This window comes from Nelumbo lutea, chromosome 4, assembly GCF_056320005.1.
Source record: "Nelumbo lutea isolate HS-2025 chromosome 4, American lotus-T2T, whole genome shotgun sequence".
In the NCBI taxonomy this organism is placed as follows: Eukaryota; Viridiplantae; Streptophyta; class Magnoliopsida; order Proteales; family Nelumbonaceae; genus Nelumbo; species Nelumbo lutea.
In genome coordinates this window covers 8,362,371-8,379,170 of record NC_142687.1, presented here as the reverse complement: position 1 = coordinate 8,379,170, position 16,800 = coordinate 8,362,371, and the positions used below count along the sequence as shown (strand labels likewise).

General features: G+C 41.7%; 1 protein-coding gene across 1 annotated transcript in view; it reads right to left on the bottom strand.

The window, feature by feature from the left end:
* LOC148853731 (O-fucosyltransferase family protein) overlaps window positions 1-16,800 on the bottom strand; it is a 39,178-nt gene that overhangs the window by 4,892 nt on the left and 17,486 nt on the right. The window contains exon 6 of the mRNA XM_088983792.1: window positions 510-629. Within this exon, the coding sequence (XP_088839918.1) occupies window positions 510-629 (120 nt within the window). The remainder of the gene's footprint in view (window positions 1-509; window positions 630-16,800) is intronic.

The window sequence follows — 16,800 nt, the reverse complement described above, 5'->3', positions numbered from 1 at the left end:
CTTCTTAATGCTGGGTTCTATGTTGTTCAATGCTTTGTAATTATCAATCATGATTCTAGTTCATTAACCATTGTTGTACTCCCTTTTAGGGTTTTCCCTGCTTTTTCTTCAATAAATTTCACCATTTATAAAGAACATAAATCCTATTATGCCATTCCCTCTATCAAGGGCCATATTCATTGTTAAATAGTGAGCTCTCGAACTCATTTCCACTACCCCAAGGTCCCCCCAACCAAGTCGTTTTTGGAACATAAATCCTATTATGCCATTCCCTCTATCAACATGTAAATTCTTTTTATAGGTATAGTAGGTGGTCTTCAAAGCACAAGACCAAACCTAGTAAAAGACCCCCCCCAAACACACACACAACACAACAAATGAAAAGGATACTCCTTCATATGGGATAAAAATAGCAGAAAGATTCTATATTCAACATACAGGATGTTTCCAACTACTTAGTTTACTAATCATACATAGAATAAGCACCAGAAATAAGAAGGTAATAAAACCTTATACTTGTGAATAACTCTGATTTGTCAGGAAACCAATCCGGGATGTCACGAACAATTCGAACGTCATCCTTTAAATAGTCAATGAAATGATCTACATCAAAGATGTCCTCAAATTTCCTGTGGAATTATCATCAAAGAAATGAAGGAAGCATGTATAAGACTTCATGAAATCATACAATATTAAGAATAAGAAACTATTGATACAATTCTTCAAACTGATGAGTTGAGCATATCTTGCCAAATATTTGAAAAACAGGATCATAAGTGAACCAGGAAATCCAATGGACATGTTGTATGAAATGACAATAAAACTGAAAGTGAGTTGTTCAAACTTGGATGTATTGTAGGAAATGAGGAAACAAAGCAGGAAGGTGATGAAGATGCTATTCCACTTGCTGAAAGCCTGAAACTACTCAGTTAAATAGGAAAATGGATTTGAAGATGGTGGTTGATAGAAAGGTTTAAGTTGGAAAGGAATTGAGCTTTTTCTAGTTGGAAAAAATCTGCAAGAAAAATTTTATGTAGTAAAAAGCAAAAGCAGGCAAAGAGAAGTAGAGAACTAAAAGATGCTGCAAAATTTTCGGAGAATGGAGAGGCTGGAGAGTCTAGAAGTGGGATTGATGGAGAAGAGGATAGGGAATTGAGAGATGTGATGAGGTTGGGAAGTTATGCCGACTTAACTGTATCAAAATTATATGGTCTAGCCCAAGATGTCCAAAGGAGTTTCTCAAGTGAAAGAAGTGATATGCACAATTACAGCTATTCACTTCTTCAAACACCAAGAAGGATATTTTGCACAACTTCAGGAGCTCAAGAGATTGTTAAGACTGAAACAGAAAATAAGTTGTTTTTTTTCAAGCAATTCAGTATAAGACTAGGGAAACTGAGGTTATGTCATCATCATCCAAGACTTATCCCAACTATATGGGGTTGGCTAAATGAATCCTGTTTCGCCATTCCATTCTGCTTAATGCCATATCTATTGTTAAATTATTAGCACTTAAATCATTTCTTATTACTTCGACATATGTCCTTTTTGGTTGTTAGCGTAGGGGTGTTTCTGTCTTTATACCTAGACTAATGTTGCTGATCTGTAATGTTGTGTTGGAACCAGTGCTCCTAACTTAAATAAGGGCACATATGTCTTTTCAATCATTTTTAATAATATAAGTTCTGTCTGGCCGACTGGGAGAAGGTTATGTTGAGACTTCCAGTTCGAACCAGAATTCCCCCTTCTCTCTTTCTCTCTTTCTTCCACCTTTCTACCTCTTTCTACCTAACCAATCTCAGACAGATAGAATTCTAAGGCAGGCTGAATCATAACATGGTATCAGAGCTGATTGAATCTGCCTAGATTTCTATTCTCTGCGCACCTTCTAGGGTTTCTCCTTTTTTTTTCTGCATTCGACTGGAGATAAGGGAAAGGGCTGAAAAGGAGTGTTCGCCCTCTTCCCTTGGAGGTTTCTATGCCTCTAGTCAGGTCGTGTGTGGTCGATTGCTGTAGTTTCTACGATCGCCCTCTCCTAATCGATGAAGAATAGAGGGCCGATCTGTGTGGTGCAATGGCTGTCGTGTGTGGACTCATTTTCTGCTCGTTTGATTGTTACTTTAGTGATAAGGAAAGAGATCTCAGTGCATGATATCTGTTATGGATCAAATAGGAAGTGTGTTTCAGACCATATGCTAGGGTTTCAGACAGTAATGTGCTAGGGTTTATGCTGGTTTTTGTGTATTTCGAATGAAGAGTTATGATCATATAGTGGTGAGATTTCAGGTAGTCGTAGGAGTGGGGTTTTTGGTGTAAAGAGCACACTTTTCAGCAACAACAAGTGCTGAAACCAGTGTGATAGGTGTGATCTAGTTGTGTGCAGTGTGCAGAATTCAGTGGTAATAGAATTCAGCAAGTGTGCAAAATCGGTGATAACATAATGGGAGATAACAGTGATTGTAAACCTAGTGAGATGGAGCCTACAGACTACTTGAATGTTTAGATGACCTCCATTAAACTAAATGGAGAGAATTATGTGCCTTGGGCTAAATCCATCGAAGTCTTTCTGAAGGCAAAGAAGAAGGTAAAACACATAAGAGAGGAGAAACCCTCCACTGACTCTCACGAGTATGAAGACTGGGAGCAAGAGGATGCTCAAATCATCACATGGTTGTGGAATAGTATGGAACCCAGGATTAGTGTAAACTTCGTGTTTTTTGACACTGCCAAAGATGTGTGGGACCATGCGAAGAAATTGTATTCGGGTCAGGACAATACAACCAGAGTGTATCAGTTGTATCAAGAGTGCTTTAACCTACAACAGGGCAATCAAAGTCTTGAGGAGTACTATGCCAACATGAGAAACATACGTAATGAGTTGAATGTCTATCACCCTCTCACTTCTAATGTCAAGATTCAGCAACAACAGAGAGAACAGCTTGATGTGACTAGATTTTTGGTGGGACTGAAGTCTGAATATGAACTAATACGGGCTCAAATATTAGGAGGATCAGCTCTTCCCTCCTTAGAAGATGTATTTGCTCGACTCCGAAGGATTTCTATCAGATCTACTGAGAACTCTAATATCTCAGATAGATCTGCCTTTGTTGTATTGAGAGGCTGTGGTACTAGAGCTGGAGCTAGGGGAGCTCAGTCTGGTCGTGGTGGTGGTAGTGGTTATGCGTATGGCCGAAGTGGCAATGGTGGGCCTACTTATAATCGTGGTGGTGGTCGTACTGGGGGCAGAGATTCAGGGGGAGCCCGTGGTAGAGGACGTGGCTCAGGCCCGAGGAAGTGCACTCATTGTGGTATGGATGGACATACCATTAACTATTGTTATGATCTACATGGTCCACCCTCAACTTGGGCCAATCATGCCGCGACTGGTGACTCAAGCTCTAACTTTAGACAGGAGAATCATTCGTCTGATCAGATACCTCCTACACCCACAGATGGTCCTGTGAAGGAGATGGTGATTGTTCCCCGTGATGAATATGAGAGGTTTATCCAATCACAGCAGAACACGGCAACTTTCGCTCACTCGGGTATGGCTTGTCTGGCATCCACACCCAATCCCTGGATCATTGACTCTGGAGCCTCCGATCACATGACTGGAACTCCAGGCGTGTTTTCTTCCTTATCTCATTGCTCAACATCACAATCTGTCAACCTTGCTAATGGTTCCACATCCTCTATTTGTGGTGTTGGTAATGTTGACCTAGATCCTGTATCCCTCTCCTTAGTTTTGTATGTTCCTAAATTGCCTTTTAATCTTATGTCTGTTAGTAAGCTGACCAAATCACTTAACTGCTCCATTACCTTTTATCCTTCTATGTGTGTTTTTCAGGATCTCAAGACGGGGATGAAGAGTGGTGAAGGGCATGAAGCTGGTGGACTGTACTATCTTGCAAGTGGTGATGGTAGAACTTCAACAGCTCTCCAGTCATCCCTTTCTCCTCTCTAGTGGAACTACCGATTTGGTCATCCGTCGCTAAAAGTCTTGAAGTCTTTGGTTCCGTCCTTAAGTCAGCTTTCTGTTTTGGATTGTGAGTCGTGTCAGTTTGGGAAACACCATCGTGTTCCCTTTAGTTCTAGGGTTGATAACCATGTGTCGAGTCATTTTTCTTTAATTCATTCAGATGTTTGGGGTCGTTATAAAGTGATGTCATATAATGGATACATATATTTTGTCATTTTTGTAGATGATTTTTCAAGGATGACGTGGCTCTATCTAATGAAAGAAAGAAGTGAAGTGTTTACCATTTTTCAGAAATTTTATGTTGAGATTCGTAACCAATTTGGTACCCACATCAAAGTTTTCCGTTCTGATAATGGCCGCAAATATTTATCCTCATCATTTCAGGAATACCTGGACCAACACGACATTATACATCAGACCTCATGTACCTACACCCCACAACAAAACGGGGTGGCTGAGAGAAAGAATCACCATCTCCTAGAAACAGCAAGATCCCTCATGCATCACATGCATGTTCCAAAACCCTTTTGGAGTGATGCAGTGCTTACCTTGTGCTTTTTGATTAATCGGATGCCCGCATCCATCCTTGATGGTCATTCTTCGTTTCAGGTCTTGTTTCCCGCTTTGTCTCTGTTTCCTCTTACGCCAAGGGTATTTGGGTGTCTGCTTCGTCCATAATCTGGGTCCCGGGAATGACAAGTTCGATGCCCGCTCTCTTAAGTGCATCTTCCTTAGCTATTCTCGGACCCAGAAAGGGTATAGGTGTTACCATCCTAGTTCTCGGCGGTCCTTTGTGTGTGTTGATGTCACCTTCTTTGAGTCTACTCCGTTCTTTTTGGGGTCCAGTGATTTTTCTTCCTCCTCATCACCTCCTCCTCTTCCACTTCCCGTTGTCGACCCTCTTCCCTTGGTTCCAGCCGTGACCAAACCCTTGCCTCTGGTGCCACCACCTGTTGAACGCCCGCCTATCCGTCATGTGTATACACATCGCCCACGCGTACCAGCTACTACTCCGGCTACATCTCCGTCGACGGATCTGGCACCAGACCCGCACTCAGCATCTGAGCTTGACCTCCCCATTGCTTTGTGGAAAGGTAAGCGCACTTGCACCCTTCATCCTATTTCTAATTATGTTTCACTTACTCACCTTTCCGCTTCGCATCGCCAATTTGTCACCTTGTTATCATCAATTGTTGTCCCTAAGGATGTCTAGGAAGCCCTTGCCTCTCCAGGGTGGTGCCGAGCCATGGAAGAAGAACTCTCTGCCCTTCATCATAATCATACTTGGGACCTCACTACTCTTCCCCCTGGGAAGCAAGTTGTTGGTTGTAAATGGGTTTATACGATTAAGTATCTGCCTGATGGTAGTGTTGAATGCCTGAAAGCGCGATTGATTGCAAAAGGGTACTCCCAAACCCATGGTAATGACTACACAGAGACCTTCTCACCGGTTGCTAAGATAGGGTCAGTTTGTGTTGTGATCTCTCTTGCAGCCATGTATGAGTGGCACTATATCAGCTTGATATCAAGAATGCCTTTTTGCATGGTGACTTACTTGAGGAGGTTTACATGGAGCAACTTCCAGGGTTTGTTGCTCAGGGGGAGGATGGTAAGGTGTGCAGACTAAGGAAGGCTATATATGGGCTTAAACAGTCTCCTCGAGCATGGTTTGGTAGGTTCAGTGAAGTGGTAAAGAAGTTTGGTATGAAACAGTGCAAAGTTGACCATTCTGTATTTAGTCATGACTCTCCGGGAGGAAAAATACTGTTGGTGGTGTATGTAGATGATATTGTTATTACTGGAAATGATAACATGGGCATTGACAGGCTGAAGAATTATCTGCATGATCATTTTCAGACAAAGGATCTTGGTAAGTTGAAGCACTTCTTAGGGATAGAGGTAGCAAAATCCAAGTATGGTATTAACTTGTGCCAGAGAAAATATGTGCTTGATTTGCTGGAAGAAACAGGCTTGTTGGGTGCCAAACTAGCTGAAACACCCATGGACACAAATACCAAGCTAAGCAGTGTTATGGGTGAAGTGTTTGAAGACCCTGGCAGATACCGACGACTTGTGGGTAAACTGAACTACCTAACCATTACTAGACCAGACATCTCATTTGCGGTTAGTGTGGTAAGCCAGTTCATGCAAAAACCTCTGATTCCTCATTGGAATGCAGTTTTGAGAATTGTGAGGTATCTAAAAGGGGCTCTGAGTCGCGATCTGATATACAAGAGTGGCGGAAAACTTGAAATAGAAGGGTATTCTGATGCTGACTGGGCCGGTTCTATGTCTGATATACATGCTATTGCACTTTCCTGGGAGGTAACCTGGTGACATAGAAAAGTAAGAAGCAGACGGTTGTGGCAAGAAGCAAAATATAGGGCTATGATGCACACCGCTTGTGAATTAGTGTGGCTAAGGAACCTTCTACAGGAAGTAGGGTACAACATCAACACTTCAATGAAGCTCTATTGTGATAATCAGGCTGTAGTTCATATTTCCTATAATCTGGTGTTTCATGAAAGAACCAAGCACATTGAAGTTGACTGCCACCTTGTGAGGGAGAAGGTGCTGAATGGAGAACTAGACACTATACATGTTAATACAGGAAATCAATGGGCTGACTTATTTACAAAAGGCTTGAGTCGGGGAAGAGTGGACTACATATGTAACAAGCTAGGAGTATATAATTGAGGAGTGTTAGCGTAGGGGTATTCCTATCTTTATACCTAGATTAATGTTGTTGATCTGTAATGTTGTGTTGGAACCAGTGCTCCTAACTTAAATAAGGGCACATATGTCTTTTCAATCATTTTTAATAATATAAGTTCTGTCTGGCCGACTGGGAGAAGGTTATGTTGAGACTTCTAGTTCGAACCAGAATTCCCCCTTCTCTCTTTCTCTCTTTCTTCCACCTTTCTACCTCTTTCTACCTAACCGATCTCAGACAGATAGAATTCTAAAGCAGGCCAAATCATAATATTGGTCTACCCTACCCCTTCTAGCCCCTTTAACTTGCAACAGATAAAGGTCTTCATTGCATGTGACCAAACCATCTTAGTCTACTTTCTCTCATTTTATCACTTATTGGAGCTACTCCTAGGTTCTTTCAAATGGCATCATTTTTCACCCTATCCTTTCCGGTTTTTCCAGTCATCCATCTTAGCAAGTCAGCATATGCATTTCTGCCCCACACATTTTTCGATCATGTTGTTTCTTGACTGCCCAACACTCTGCTCCATACAACAAAGCAAGCATTACAACTGTTTTCTAGAATTTTCCTTTTAATCTAAGTGACATTCGCCTATCACATAAGATTCCAGATGCACTCCTCCATTTTGCCCACCCTACTATAATCCCATGGATGACATCTTCCTAAACCTCTCTCCCTTGTTATGGATTATCAAACCAAGTTATTGGAATCTGGAAAAAGTCACATTGAGTTATCCCTTGGTCTCTAATCCTAAGTATACCCTGATTTTCACTCTTCATATTATTTAATTTAGATATCATATATTCTGTTTTAATCCAACTTATTCTAAAACCTCTTGTTTCTAAGGTATTTGTCCATAAACTTAATTTTGAATATTCATTTCTAAGGTATCTGTCCCTGATAGTTGATGTGTTGAGTGTCCAGACTACTAGAGTTGATGCTAGAAATTTGATTAGAGGGTGGAGAGTAGGGAGGGAGGAAATAGTTGTAACCCACCTTCAATTTGCCGATGACTTGATTCTCTTTTGTGAAGGAGATCCGGAGGAGTTGGAAATTTTAAAGGTCTTGGTAGAGAATTTTGAAAAGGTCTCCAACTTGAGAGTAAATTGGAATAAAAGCTGTGTAGCTGGAATTAATAGGCAAAAAGGTCAAGGGGCATCATTCGCTAGATCTCTAGGTTGTGAGGTAAGTGAATGGCCCTTTTAATTATTTAAACTTACATTTGGGAGGAAATCCGAGGTCTGTTAGTTTTTGGTACCCAGTCTTGGAAAGATTCTCAAAAAGACTAGCGGGTTGGAAAAGGAACTACATTTCTTTCGGGGGTAGAATCACGCTAATTAAGTCAACACTAGCAAATTTTCCAGTGTACTTTTTGTCTACCTTCAAATTGCCTGTTAAGATTGCAAACCAGATTGAAAAAATAATGAGATTTTCTGTGGGAGCCTGGAGATACCAAAAAGGATCATAGGGTAAAATGGGAAGTGAAGTCTAGAAAGAAAGACAAAGAGGGTTTAGGGATCGGAAATATTAGAATAAGAAATGTAGCTTTGTTGGGCAAATATTATGGAGGTTTCCTAAGGAGCAAGAGAGTCTATGGCATAGGGTGACAAGAAGTATTCATGGAATGGCAACAAATGGATGGGATGCTGGACTCGACCCAAGGGCTTCACGTTTTTCCCCGTGGAAAGATATTGTTGGTATCTTGCCTTTCTTCTATCCTTTCATCAGGTATGATGTTTGTGTGGGTAATAAAATTCTTTTTTGGGAGGACTTGTGGATTGGGGAATCTCCTCTTAAGGATAGATTCCCAAACCTTTATTCCCTTTGAAAAAATCTTAATTTATCTCTTCTTTTAGTACTTCTAGGGATTCTTGGGATCTAGGACTAAGGAGAGGTTTGAGGGACTCAGAAGTGGAGTCAGCAATTGATATTTTTTCTCTTCTAAGTTCAGTTTTTCTAGACCACTCCTCTCCAAACAGTAGAGTTTGGACAGAAACTTCTACAGGTAGTTTTTCTTGTTCTTCGTTTTTCAATGCTTTGGTCCTTCCTTCTAACCCGGTTTCCCCTTTTCCTATTAAAGAAGTTTGGAGCGCTCCGGTCCCCCCAAAAGTAAGGGCTTTTTGTTGGGAAGTGATTCTCCAAAAAATCAATACCTTGGAGGTGCTTCAAAGAAAGAGACCAAATTGGTGCTTGTCACCTCATGTCTATAGCCTTTGTTTGAGGAATGGTGAAGCGGTGAATCACCTATTAATTTCTTGTCCTTTTAGTGCTCTAATTTGGGATTGGTTCTCCTCTCTCTTTGATTGTAGGTGGAATCCTCCCACAAGTGTAGCGGATTTATTTGACCCTAGCTTTTTTCGACAACCAAAGAAGAAAGGAAGGTTGATGTGGAGAACAACGAGGGCAGCTATCTTGTTGGCAGTATGGGGAGAGAAACAATAGGATTTTCCAAGGGAAAGAAAAATCAGCTCTTGAAGTTATTGAAGGGATCACCATCAAGGCAGTACATTGGCTGAAAACTCTTGACTTGTTCAAGGATGTCTCCACAGATGATTTGATTAGAGGCTGGAATATTTTAGCAAGATCTTCTACTTCATCACCTACCATACAAGCAGTTTGGTCCCCTCTGCAGTGTCATGTCAAACCGAACTTTGATGCCAGCTCTATTGGAAACCCCAGACCTTCTGAAATAGGGGGTGTGTTTCGAGATACGGAAGGAAAAATCCTAGCTCTATATTCTGGCCCAATAGGTGTGGGGGACTCTTCACGTAGATCACCATTTAGAAAAGCATTTTTTACATCCAACTGATGTAGCTCCCATGAGAAATTTGCAACCAAAGACAATAAGACCCAAATTGTGTTGAGCGAACTGGAGCAAAGGTCTCTTTGTAGTCAATCCCTTCCTTTTGAGTAAACCCCTTTGCCACAAGTCTGGCCTTGAATCTTTCAATGGAACCGTCCTCCTTATGCTTTACAATGAACACCCACTTGCATCCTACAGTGCTCTTCCCTTCTAGTAGATCCACTAATTTTCAAGTCTTTGCTTTCATTAGGGCTTTCATTTCCTCATTCATAGCCTCTTTTCATCTTGGATCAGACACTGCTTCTGAGTACCTAGTAGGAACATGCACTGAGGAGTGAGCAGACACAAAGGAATAATAACGAGGAGATAAACATGAGTAAGAGACAAATTCAGCAATGGGGTGTCGGATAGTACAAGAGCGGGTAGACTTACAAAGAGCGATAGGGAGATCCAAATAAGAAGTATGAGTGATAGGATTACCTGAACTTGCTGAGGCAGATTGATTCGAGTCCGATTGATTGCTGCCATGAGTTGGAGGGTCTTTTTTCCTTCTGTTGTAGGTGATTCTTATATCTTTCTGTTGCTTACTAGTGTCTCCAGTTACATCTACAACATCAAGAGTGGTAACAGGAGTAATGGGAACTTCACTAGGTTCACCCGGGATGCTACAACTAGGAGGATCTGGAGGAGAGGATGGAAGGCCTGAGGCAGAAAGAGGCACAAAACAGGAGGGGGAAGGAGAATCCAAAGAAGAATCCTCTTCCATCCCACTAGTCTCCCCCTGAAGAGGATTCTGGGAAGAATGAAAATAGGAGTGAGACTTAAAAAATACCACATCTTTTGTGACATACTTCTTCTTGGTGATGGGATCATTACACTTGTAACCTTTCTGCGTAGGAGAGTACCCTAGAAAGATTCCTTTCGTAGCCCTAGGATCCTTAACATGTATAAAGCACACACAACCAAAGACCCTAGGTGGAAGAGGAAAATCTAGAAGATTAGGGCAAAAGACGGAGAAAGGAGTTTTCATACCCAACACCTTGGATGACATCCGATTTATCAGAAATGATGCAGTAAGTACAGCTTGATACCAGTAGTGCTTGGGCACCTTGTGTTGAAATAAAAAAGCTCGAGCGATCTCCAATAAGTGTCTATTTTTGCGTTCAGCAACCCCATTCTATTGAGGGGTACTAGCACAAGATGATTGATGTATCATGCCAGCATCTTCCATGAACAGGTTCAAGGACCTTTCAAAATATTCCGCAGCATTGTCTGAACGGAATTGCTTAATCTTCTTGTCAATTGAGTCTCAATCATTTTACAAAATGCCATGGTTATCCATGGCACTTCATCACGTCCTTTTAACAAGTAGATCCATGTGCATCGTGAATAGTGATCAATAAAACTGATAAAGTAACAAAAGCCATCCATAGAAACAAGGGGTGAAGGGCCCCAAACATTAGAATGGACCAAATTAAAAGGAGCTCGAATTTCATTACTAGAAATTGGATAAAGGGTTCTACATTGTTTTGACAACTGATACACTTCACAAACTAAACTCTGACTCGAAATACCCTTAAATAATTTAGGAAACAACCCTTGCAATGATGAAAAAGGTAAATGACCTAGCCTAGCATGCCACAAGTGTAACCTAGCTATTGACTCCTCATTATTCTGACTACTGGTTGTAGATGATTGTAAGGCCGAACTTATGTCTGCATCAAAATAGTAGAGACCTCCACACTCATGACCGCTCTCAATCGTTCTCTTCGTCAATCTGTCCTAAAATACACAATGAGTAGGAAAGAAAGTTACACTACAGTTTAAATTCTTGGTAAGCTTCAAAACAGATAAGAGATTGGAAGTAAGATTGGGAACATGTAGAACAGATTTAAGAGAGAGGTTCTTGCTTAGGTTAACTCCCCCTTTCCCCGAGATGGTGGAGAGGGAACCATCAGCAACCCTCATCTTATCTTGGCCAAACATCAATTGATAAGAAGAAAATAAAGAGGACATGTGTGTCATGTGATCAGTGGCACCAGAATCAATAATCCAAGAAGTAGAGTCAATAGAACTAGTTGTACTATAAGCAAAGACAATACCTGATTTGGCAAGAGAGGTGGAAGCAAGAGAATTAGTCCTTAAACGGGTTAAGGCCCGGCTAAGGACCTCTACCTCATCAGCAGTGAAACCCAAGGATTCGGATGTGGGGAAATTAGCAGTCTGTCCCATGGGAGAAAATGCAATTGTAGATGTGCTCTTCTAGCTACCACCACTGTGACTAGTAACATGATTCCCACTTGTTGTTTGATTCTTCTAGGGCTTCCTGTCTTTCCTTAAAGCAGCTGGTTTCAGATGAGGATAAAGAACCCAACAAGTCTCTTTTACATGCCTTTCGCCACCACAATGAGAGCACTTAAGATGCCTCTTGTCTGAATGCTTGCTCCCCTTTTGGTTTGAAGAAATTAGGGCTGAATGTTCAACAGACTCGTCAGTTGGCTATATTTGAGTGTCAACTTGCATCTCTTTCCTCCTAACCCCTTCATTCCTTACTAGATAATAGACATGATGTAAATCTGGCAGTTCATCCCTTCCCAAAATTTGAGACCTTATGCTCTCAAACATTGGGTCTAAACCAGCCAAGAACTTAAAGGCTCTACCCTCCTCAATTTGTTTATCATGCCTCTCCTTGTCTTTTGCATTCTCCCAATCAAGAATAAGATGGTGATCGAGTTCTTCCCATAATCCTTCTAGGGTTGCAAAATATGTTGCAACTGTCATGTCTCCTTGTCTCAATGCAGCAATGTCTTGGTTCAGCCTATAAATTCTGGCATTGTTCTTTCTCTGTCCATAAGTTTTAGAGACTTTCTCCCAAATCTTAGCAACAGTCAAAAAGTGTTGAACAGTCCTGGCCACTCTTGAAGTCATCAAAGCAAGCAGCCAGGACATAACAGTAGCATTTTCCCTACACCATACTGCATACTCCGCACTACCCATTGCAGGTTCCTTCTTCTGTCCATCTAGATAACCCGTATGATCCCGGGAAGTAATGAAGAGCATGGTTGAAACAGACCATTCTCTGAAATTATATTCATCTAACAGTACACTGATGATCTACAAGCTGTGCAGATTTGAATTTTCCAGATTAGGAGACCTCCCACCAGGTCTATTATCACTAGAAGACACTTCCCCCGATATTGAAGACATCTCCTTCCTCTTACAGTGATCACAATTGAAAAACTCAGTGCAAAGAGCACGGTTTCAGACTTACCGAAGCTGTTGCAGGCCTGAAAACTCCTTGTAACAGAACTGAAACCAAGAACACTCCACTTCTGTACAGTGCAGAACTCTTCTGGACTGGACTGGACTTTGATTTCTGCTGTAGTAAACTGTGACCAACTATATGAACCGAACTAGGACTGTCAAAATCAACCCTTCCACCTAGATCTGTTCCACACAGATCTCTCTTAGCAGCCGAATGGCTACTACCTACTGTAAGGTGTCTAGTAGGGCATCGATTTCTAGAACAAACTCCCCTTGGGCCCTACAACCAAGGGAAACCCTAGATACAGACCTTGCTGTGCTCCACGGTCAGCCCTAGGGTTTCTTCACAGCGGCCAAGACAGAAGAGAGAAAGGAAAAGAAAGGAAAAAAAAGAGAATGACCAAAAGGTGACGGCTGTAATCAGACAAACGAACCTTGCTCTGATACCATGTTTGCTGGATTACAGCAATCGAAGAAGAGGGAGAGGAAGAAGAAGAGAAGAAGATCTGAGAGAGGCGGCTTAAACTCTTCAGCCGACCCAACAAGTTTACATAGATGATTATTGTAGAGAACATTGATGTGGGCCCCACTGTGTTCGTAGGACAGCATGTGTGGTTATTTGTTCCAGTTATAGTAATGTTAGTTTGAGTCAATTTGTTAATTCAGTTGTTATTTATTTCAGCTTTTATTTACTTTATTTATCATGTAAGTACTAAGGGCAAATGTGTCCTTTCCATTATGTACTAAACATAACCTATAAATAATAAGAAAGTGGCGGCGGCAGATTTGTTAGAATTTGTCCCTCCTTTCAACCACTTGTGTTCTCCTGTTTCTCTTCTATTCTCTCTCCTTTCTCTCACTTTTCTTTTGTTTTGTAAACCTAAAACCTATTAGGATTCAAGACTGATTACAGTCTTGATCTTCTACTTGGTATCAAAGCCTATCTAGGGCTTCTCATGTGTGTCTAGTCCAGCCGACCACATGAGGACTAGCTAGGGCCGGAAGCTTTGAAGAAGGATTCGGTGGCTGAATCTTGGAGATTACTAGGAGAGGTTCGCAGCAATTGAAGACTTGTCGCGGCTTGTAGAGAGTTGGTAATCAGGAAGAAGCAGCGAAGGTTAGGGTTCAGGTAACCTTAGAAGACGGTAAACCGAAGTACATAAGTAAGTTTTTTTTATTGAGTTTCAGAGACTGCAATCAGTCGAGATAGGTTGGACCTATCTAGAAGTAGGGGCCGAACTGTGTTCAAGTTTGTTTCTAGGGTTTGACTTGCCGAACTGTGTTTAAGTTTGTTTCTAGGGTTTGACTGTTGGGCTAAACCCCTTCCCTCTCAGAGGTTATTAGTTTTTAGGGTTTCATATTGCCCTATGTCAAGTCCCACTTGTGCGGACTGCTTGGAGAGTGCAGTTGAGCACTTATTTCAGACCCACAGTTGAAACCCTAATTTTGCTCTCGCAACAATGGGCCCCACAGTAGTGATTTCAAAAAATAGCCTCTCAGATTGACTGGCTGCCTAGTATTGTGCATGTCGATTGATTTCAGATCATATTTGAGTTGATTCCTTGCCTATACTGTGATAGGCGATTGATTTCAGATCAGATTTGGGTTGGTTTTAGATCAGGTTTCGGATCAGACCGGATTTCAAATCAGATCAAATTTGTGTTGGTTTCGGATCAGTTTTCAGACCTGCTTGTTTGACTCTGTTTTCTAGTATAGTGACTCTAACAGTTTGTAGCCACTAAATCTTGATCAAAAATGGAGTTCAAGGGTCAGGGAGAAAGTAGTTTTGGAAACCACAGTTATGGTAGTGTATCTGAAACCGGGTTTCAGATTACAACTATGAGATTTGATGGGTCAAATTATTTGGAGTGGGCTCAATCAGCCATTATGGCTATTGGAGGAAGGGGAAAACTGGGTTACCTCTTGGGAGATGTGAAAGAGCCTTCCAAGGAGGACCCAACATACACCAAGTGGGTTCAAGAGAACTATTTGGTTATGGCGTGGCTGTGTAATTCTATGCAGCCACATATTAGCCAAAATTATTTGTGGGCAAAGACAACCAAAGAGATATGGGATGTTGTGAAAGAAACATATTCCCAACCCCTTAATGTTGCCAGAGCCTATGAACTGAAGTGTGAGGTGAATAGCCTTAAACAAGGAGAGAAGCCAGTTTCTGTCTACTTCTCTACCTTGAAATCCTTGTGGCATGAGATTGACCATCTAGAGACCCTTGAGTGGGAGAGTCCCAAAGATGCACAGACTCACAGAAAGCAAGTCGAGACGAATAGGGTATTTAAGTTTCTGGCTAGTTTGAATTCAGAATATGACATTGTGCGACAAGAGATAGTGTTACCCTTTCTCAAGCATACTCCCTGGTGCATAGAGAAGAGACCAGGAGGAAAGTCATGATGCAGCCTCAGCCCTCTTTCCCAACCTTGACAGCTATTAAACCTAAGCCAGGGGGTGACTCAGAAAGGGACTGGAAGAAGGAAGATAAACGGGATCTGGTATGTGAACATTGCAAGAAACCCAAGCACACAAAAGATACTTGTTGGAAGCTACATCCTCACTTAGTCCCAGCAAAACTAAGAAATAAGAAGGGTAATGCTCATGTGGCCGTGAACACTGATTCAGCATCCTCATCAAGCACATCCCTAGATACTTTAGCTGCTGTTCAGGCTGCCTTCATACAGTTGGAAAAGAAAGTTGGGAGTTCAGCTCAGCCATCTCAGTCACCATCAGCTCCTGCCACATATGCATTTGCACATTCAGGTACTCGAGCCTCAGCTTACCATGCTTAAGCTCCAGGTAACACTAACCACTGCTGGGTAATAGATTCAGGTGCATCTGACCATATGACTCGCTTGCCATCTTTGTTCACTTCTTATCACTTGTCCTCTGGCCGAGATAGAGTATCCATTGTTGATGGCTCTCTTGTTCCCATTTCGGGCAAAGGGGGCATCAAACTATCGGATACTATCTCTTTATCTTCTGTCTTGAATGTTCCTAAGCTTGATACTAACCTGCTTTTAGTTAGTAGTATTACCAAACACATGAACTGTTTAGTAACCTTTTTCCATGATCGATGTCTTTTTTAGGATTTGGAGACGAGGAAGGTGATTGGGACTGGCCGTGAGACGAACAAGATCTATCTACTTGGAGAGAGTTCTCGTCGAGCGGAGTCGGTGGATAAGAAGTCTTTTGTTTCCCAGTCTGTGAGTTCGGTTATGCTTTGGCATAACCGATTAGGTCATTTGTCTTTTAAGTCTTTGAAGAGTTTGTTTCCTGCTTTATTTGAGTCTGTTGAGTTATCAAAATTGAGGTGTGAGAGTTGTGAGTTTGCCAAACATTGTAGAACCTCTTATTCTTTAAGTAATAAAAGGAGTAATTCCTCTTTTGATATTGTGCATACTGATGTTTGGGGGCCATATCATATCTCTTCTATGGGTGGGTAGAGATATTTTCTAATGTTTGTTGATGACCATACCCGTTTTTCTTGGGTCTATCTTATAAGTTCTCGGGATGAGGTTCCTGCTCTGACCCAAAACTTCCATCAGATGGTTCTCACTCAGTTTGGGACCAAAATCAAAGGCCCTAGATCTAATAATGCAAAGGAATACTTTGCTCAGCCATTGACCTCCTACCTTTTTAGCCATGGAGTTATTCACCAGAGCACTTGCCCTTATACACCACAGCAGAACGGTGTTGCCGAAAGGAAGAATAGGCATATCTTGGAGGTGGCTAGAAGCATTATGTTTACCTCCAATGTACCTATTCGCTTCTGGGGTGATGCTATCCTCATGGCAGTTTATCTCATTAATCGAGTTCCTTCTCGGGTTCTTGATATGAGAACCCCCTTTTCCCTTCTATACCCAGACGAGGAGTTGTTCATTGTTCCCCTTAAAACCTTTGGTTGTACCTGTTTCGTTCAGCTTCTCGGGCCTCATCATTCCAAGTTTGAACCTAAGGCCTCCAAATGCATTTTCCTTGGTTATGCACAAACTCAAAAGGGTTATTGCTGCTATGATCCGGTTTTAG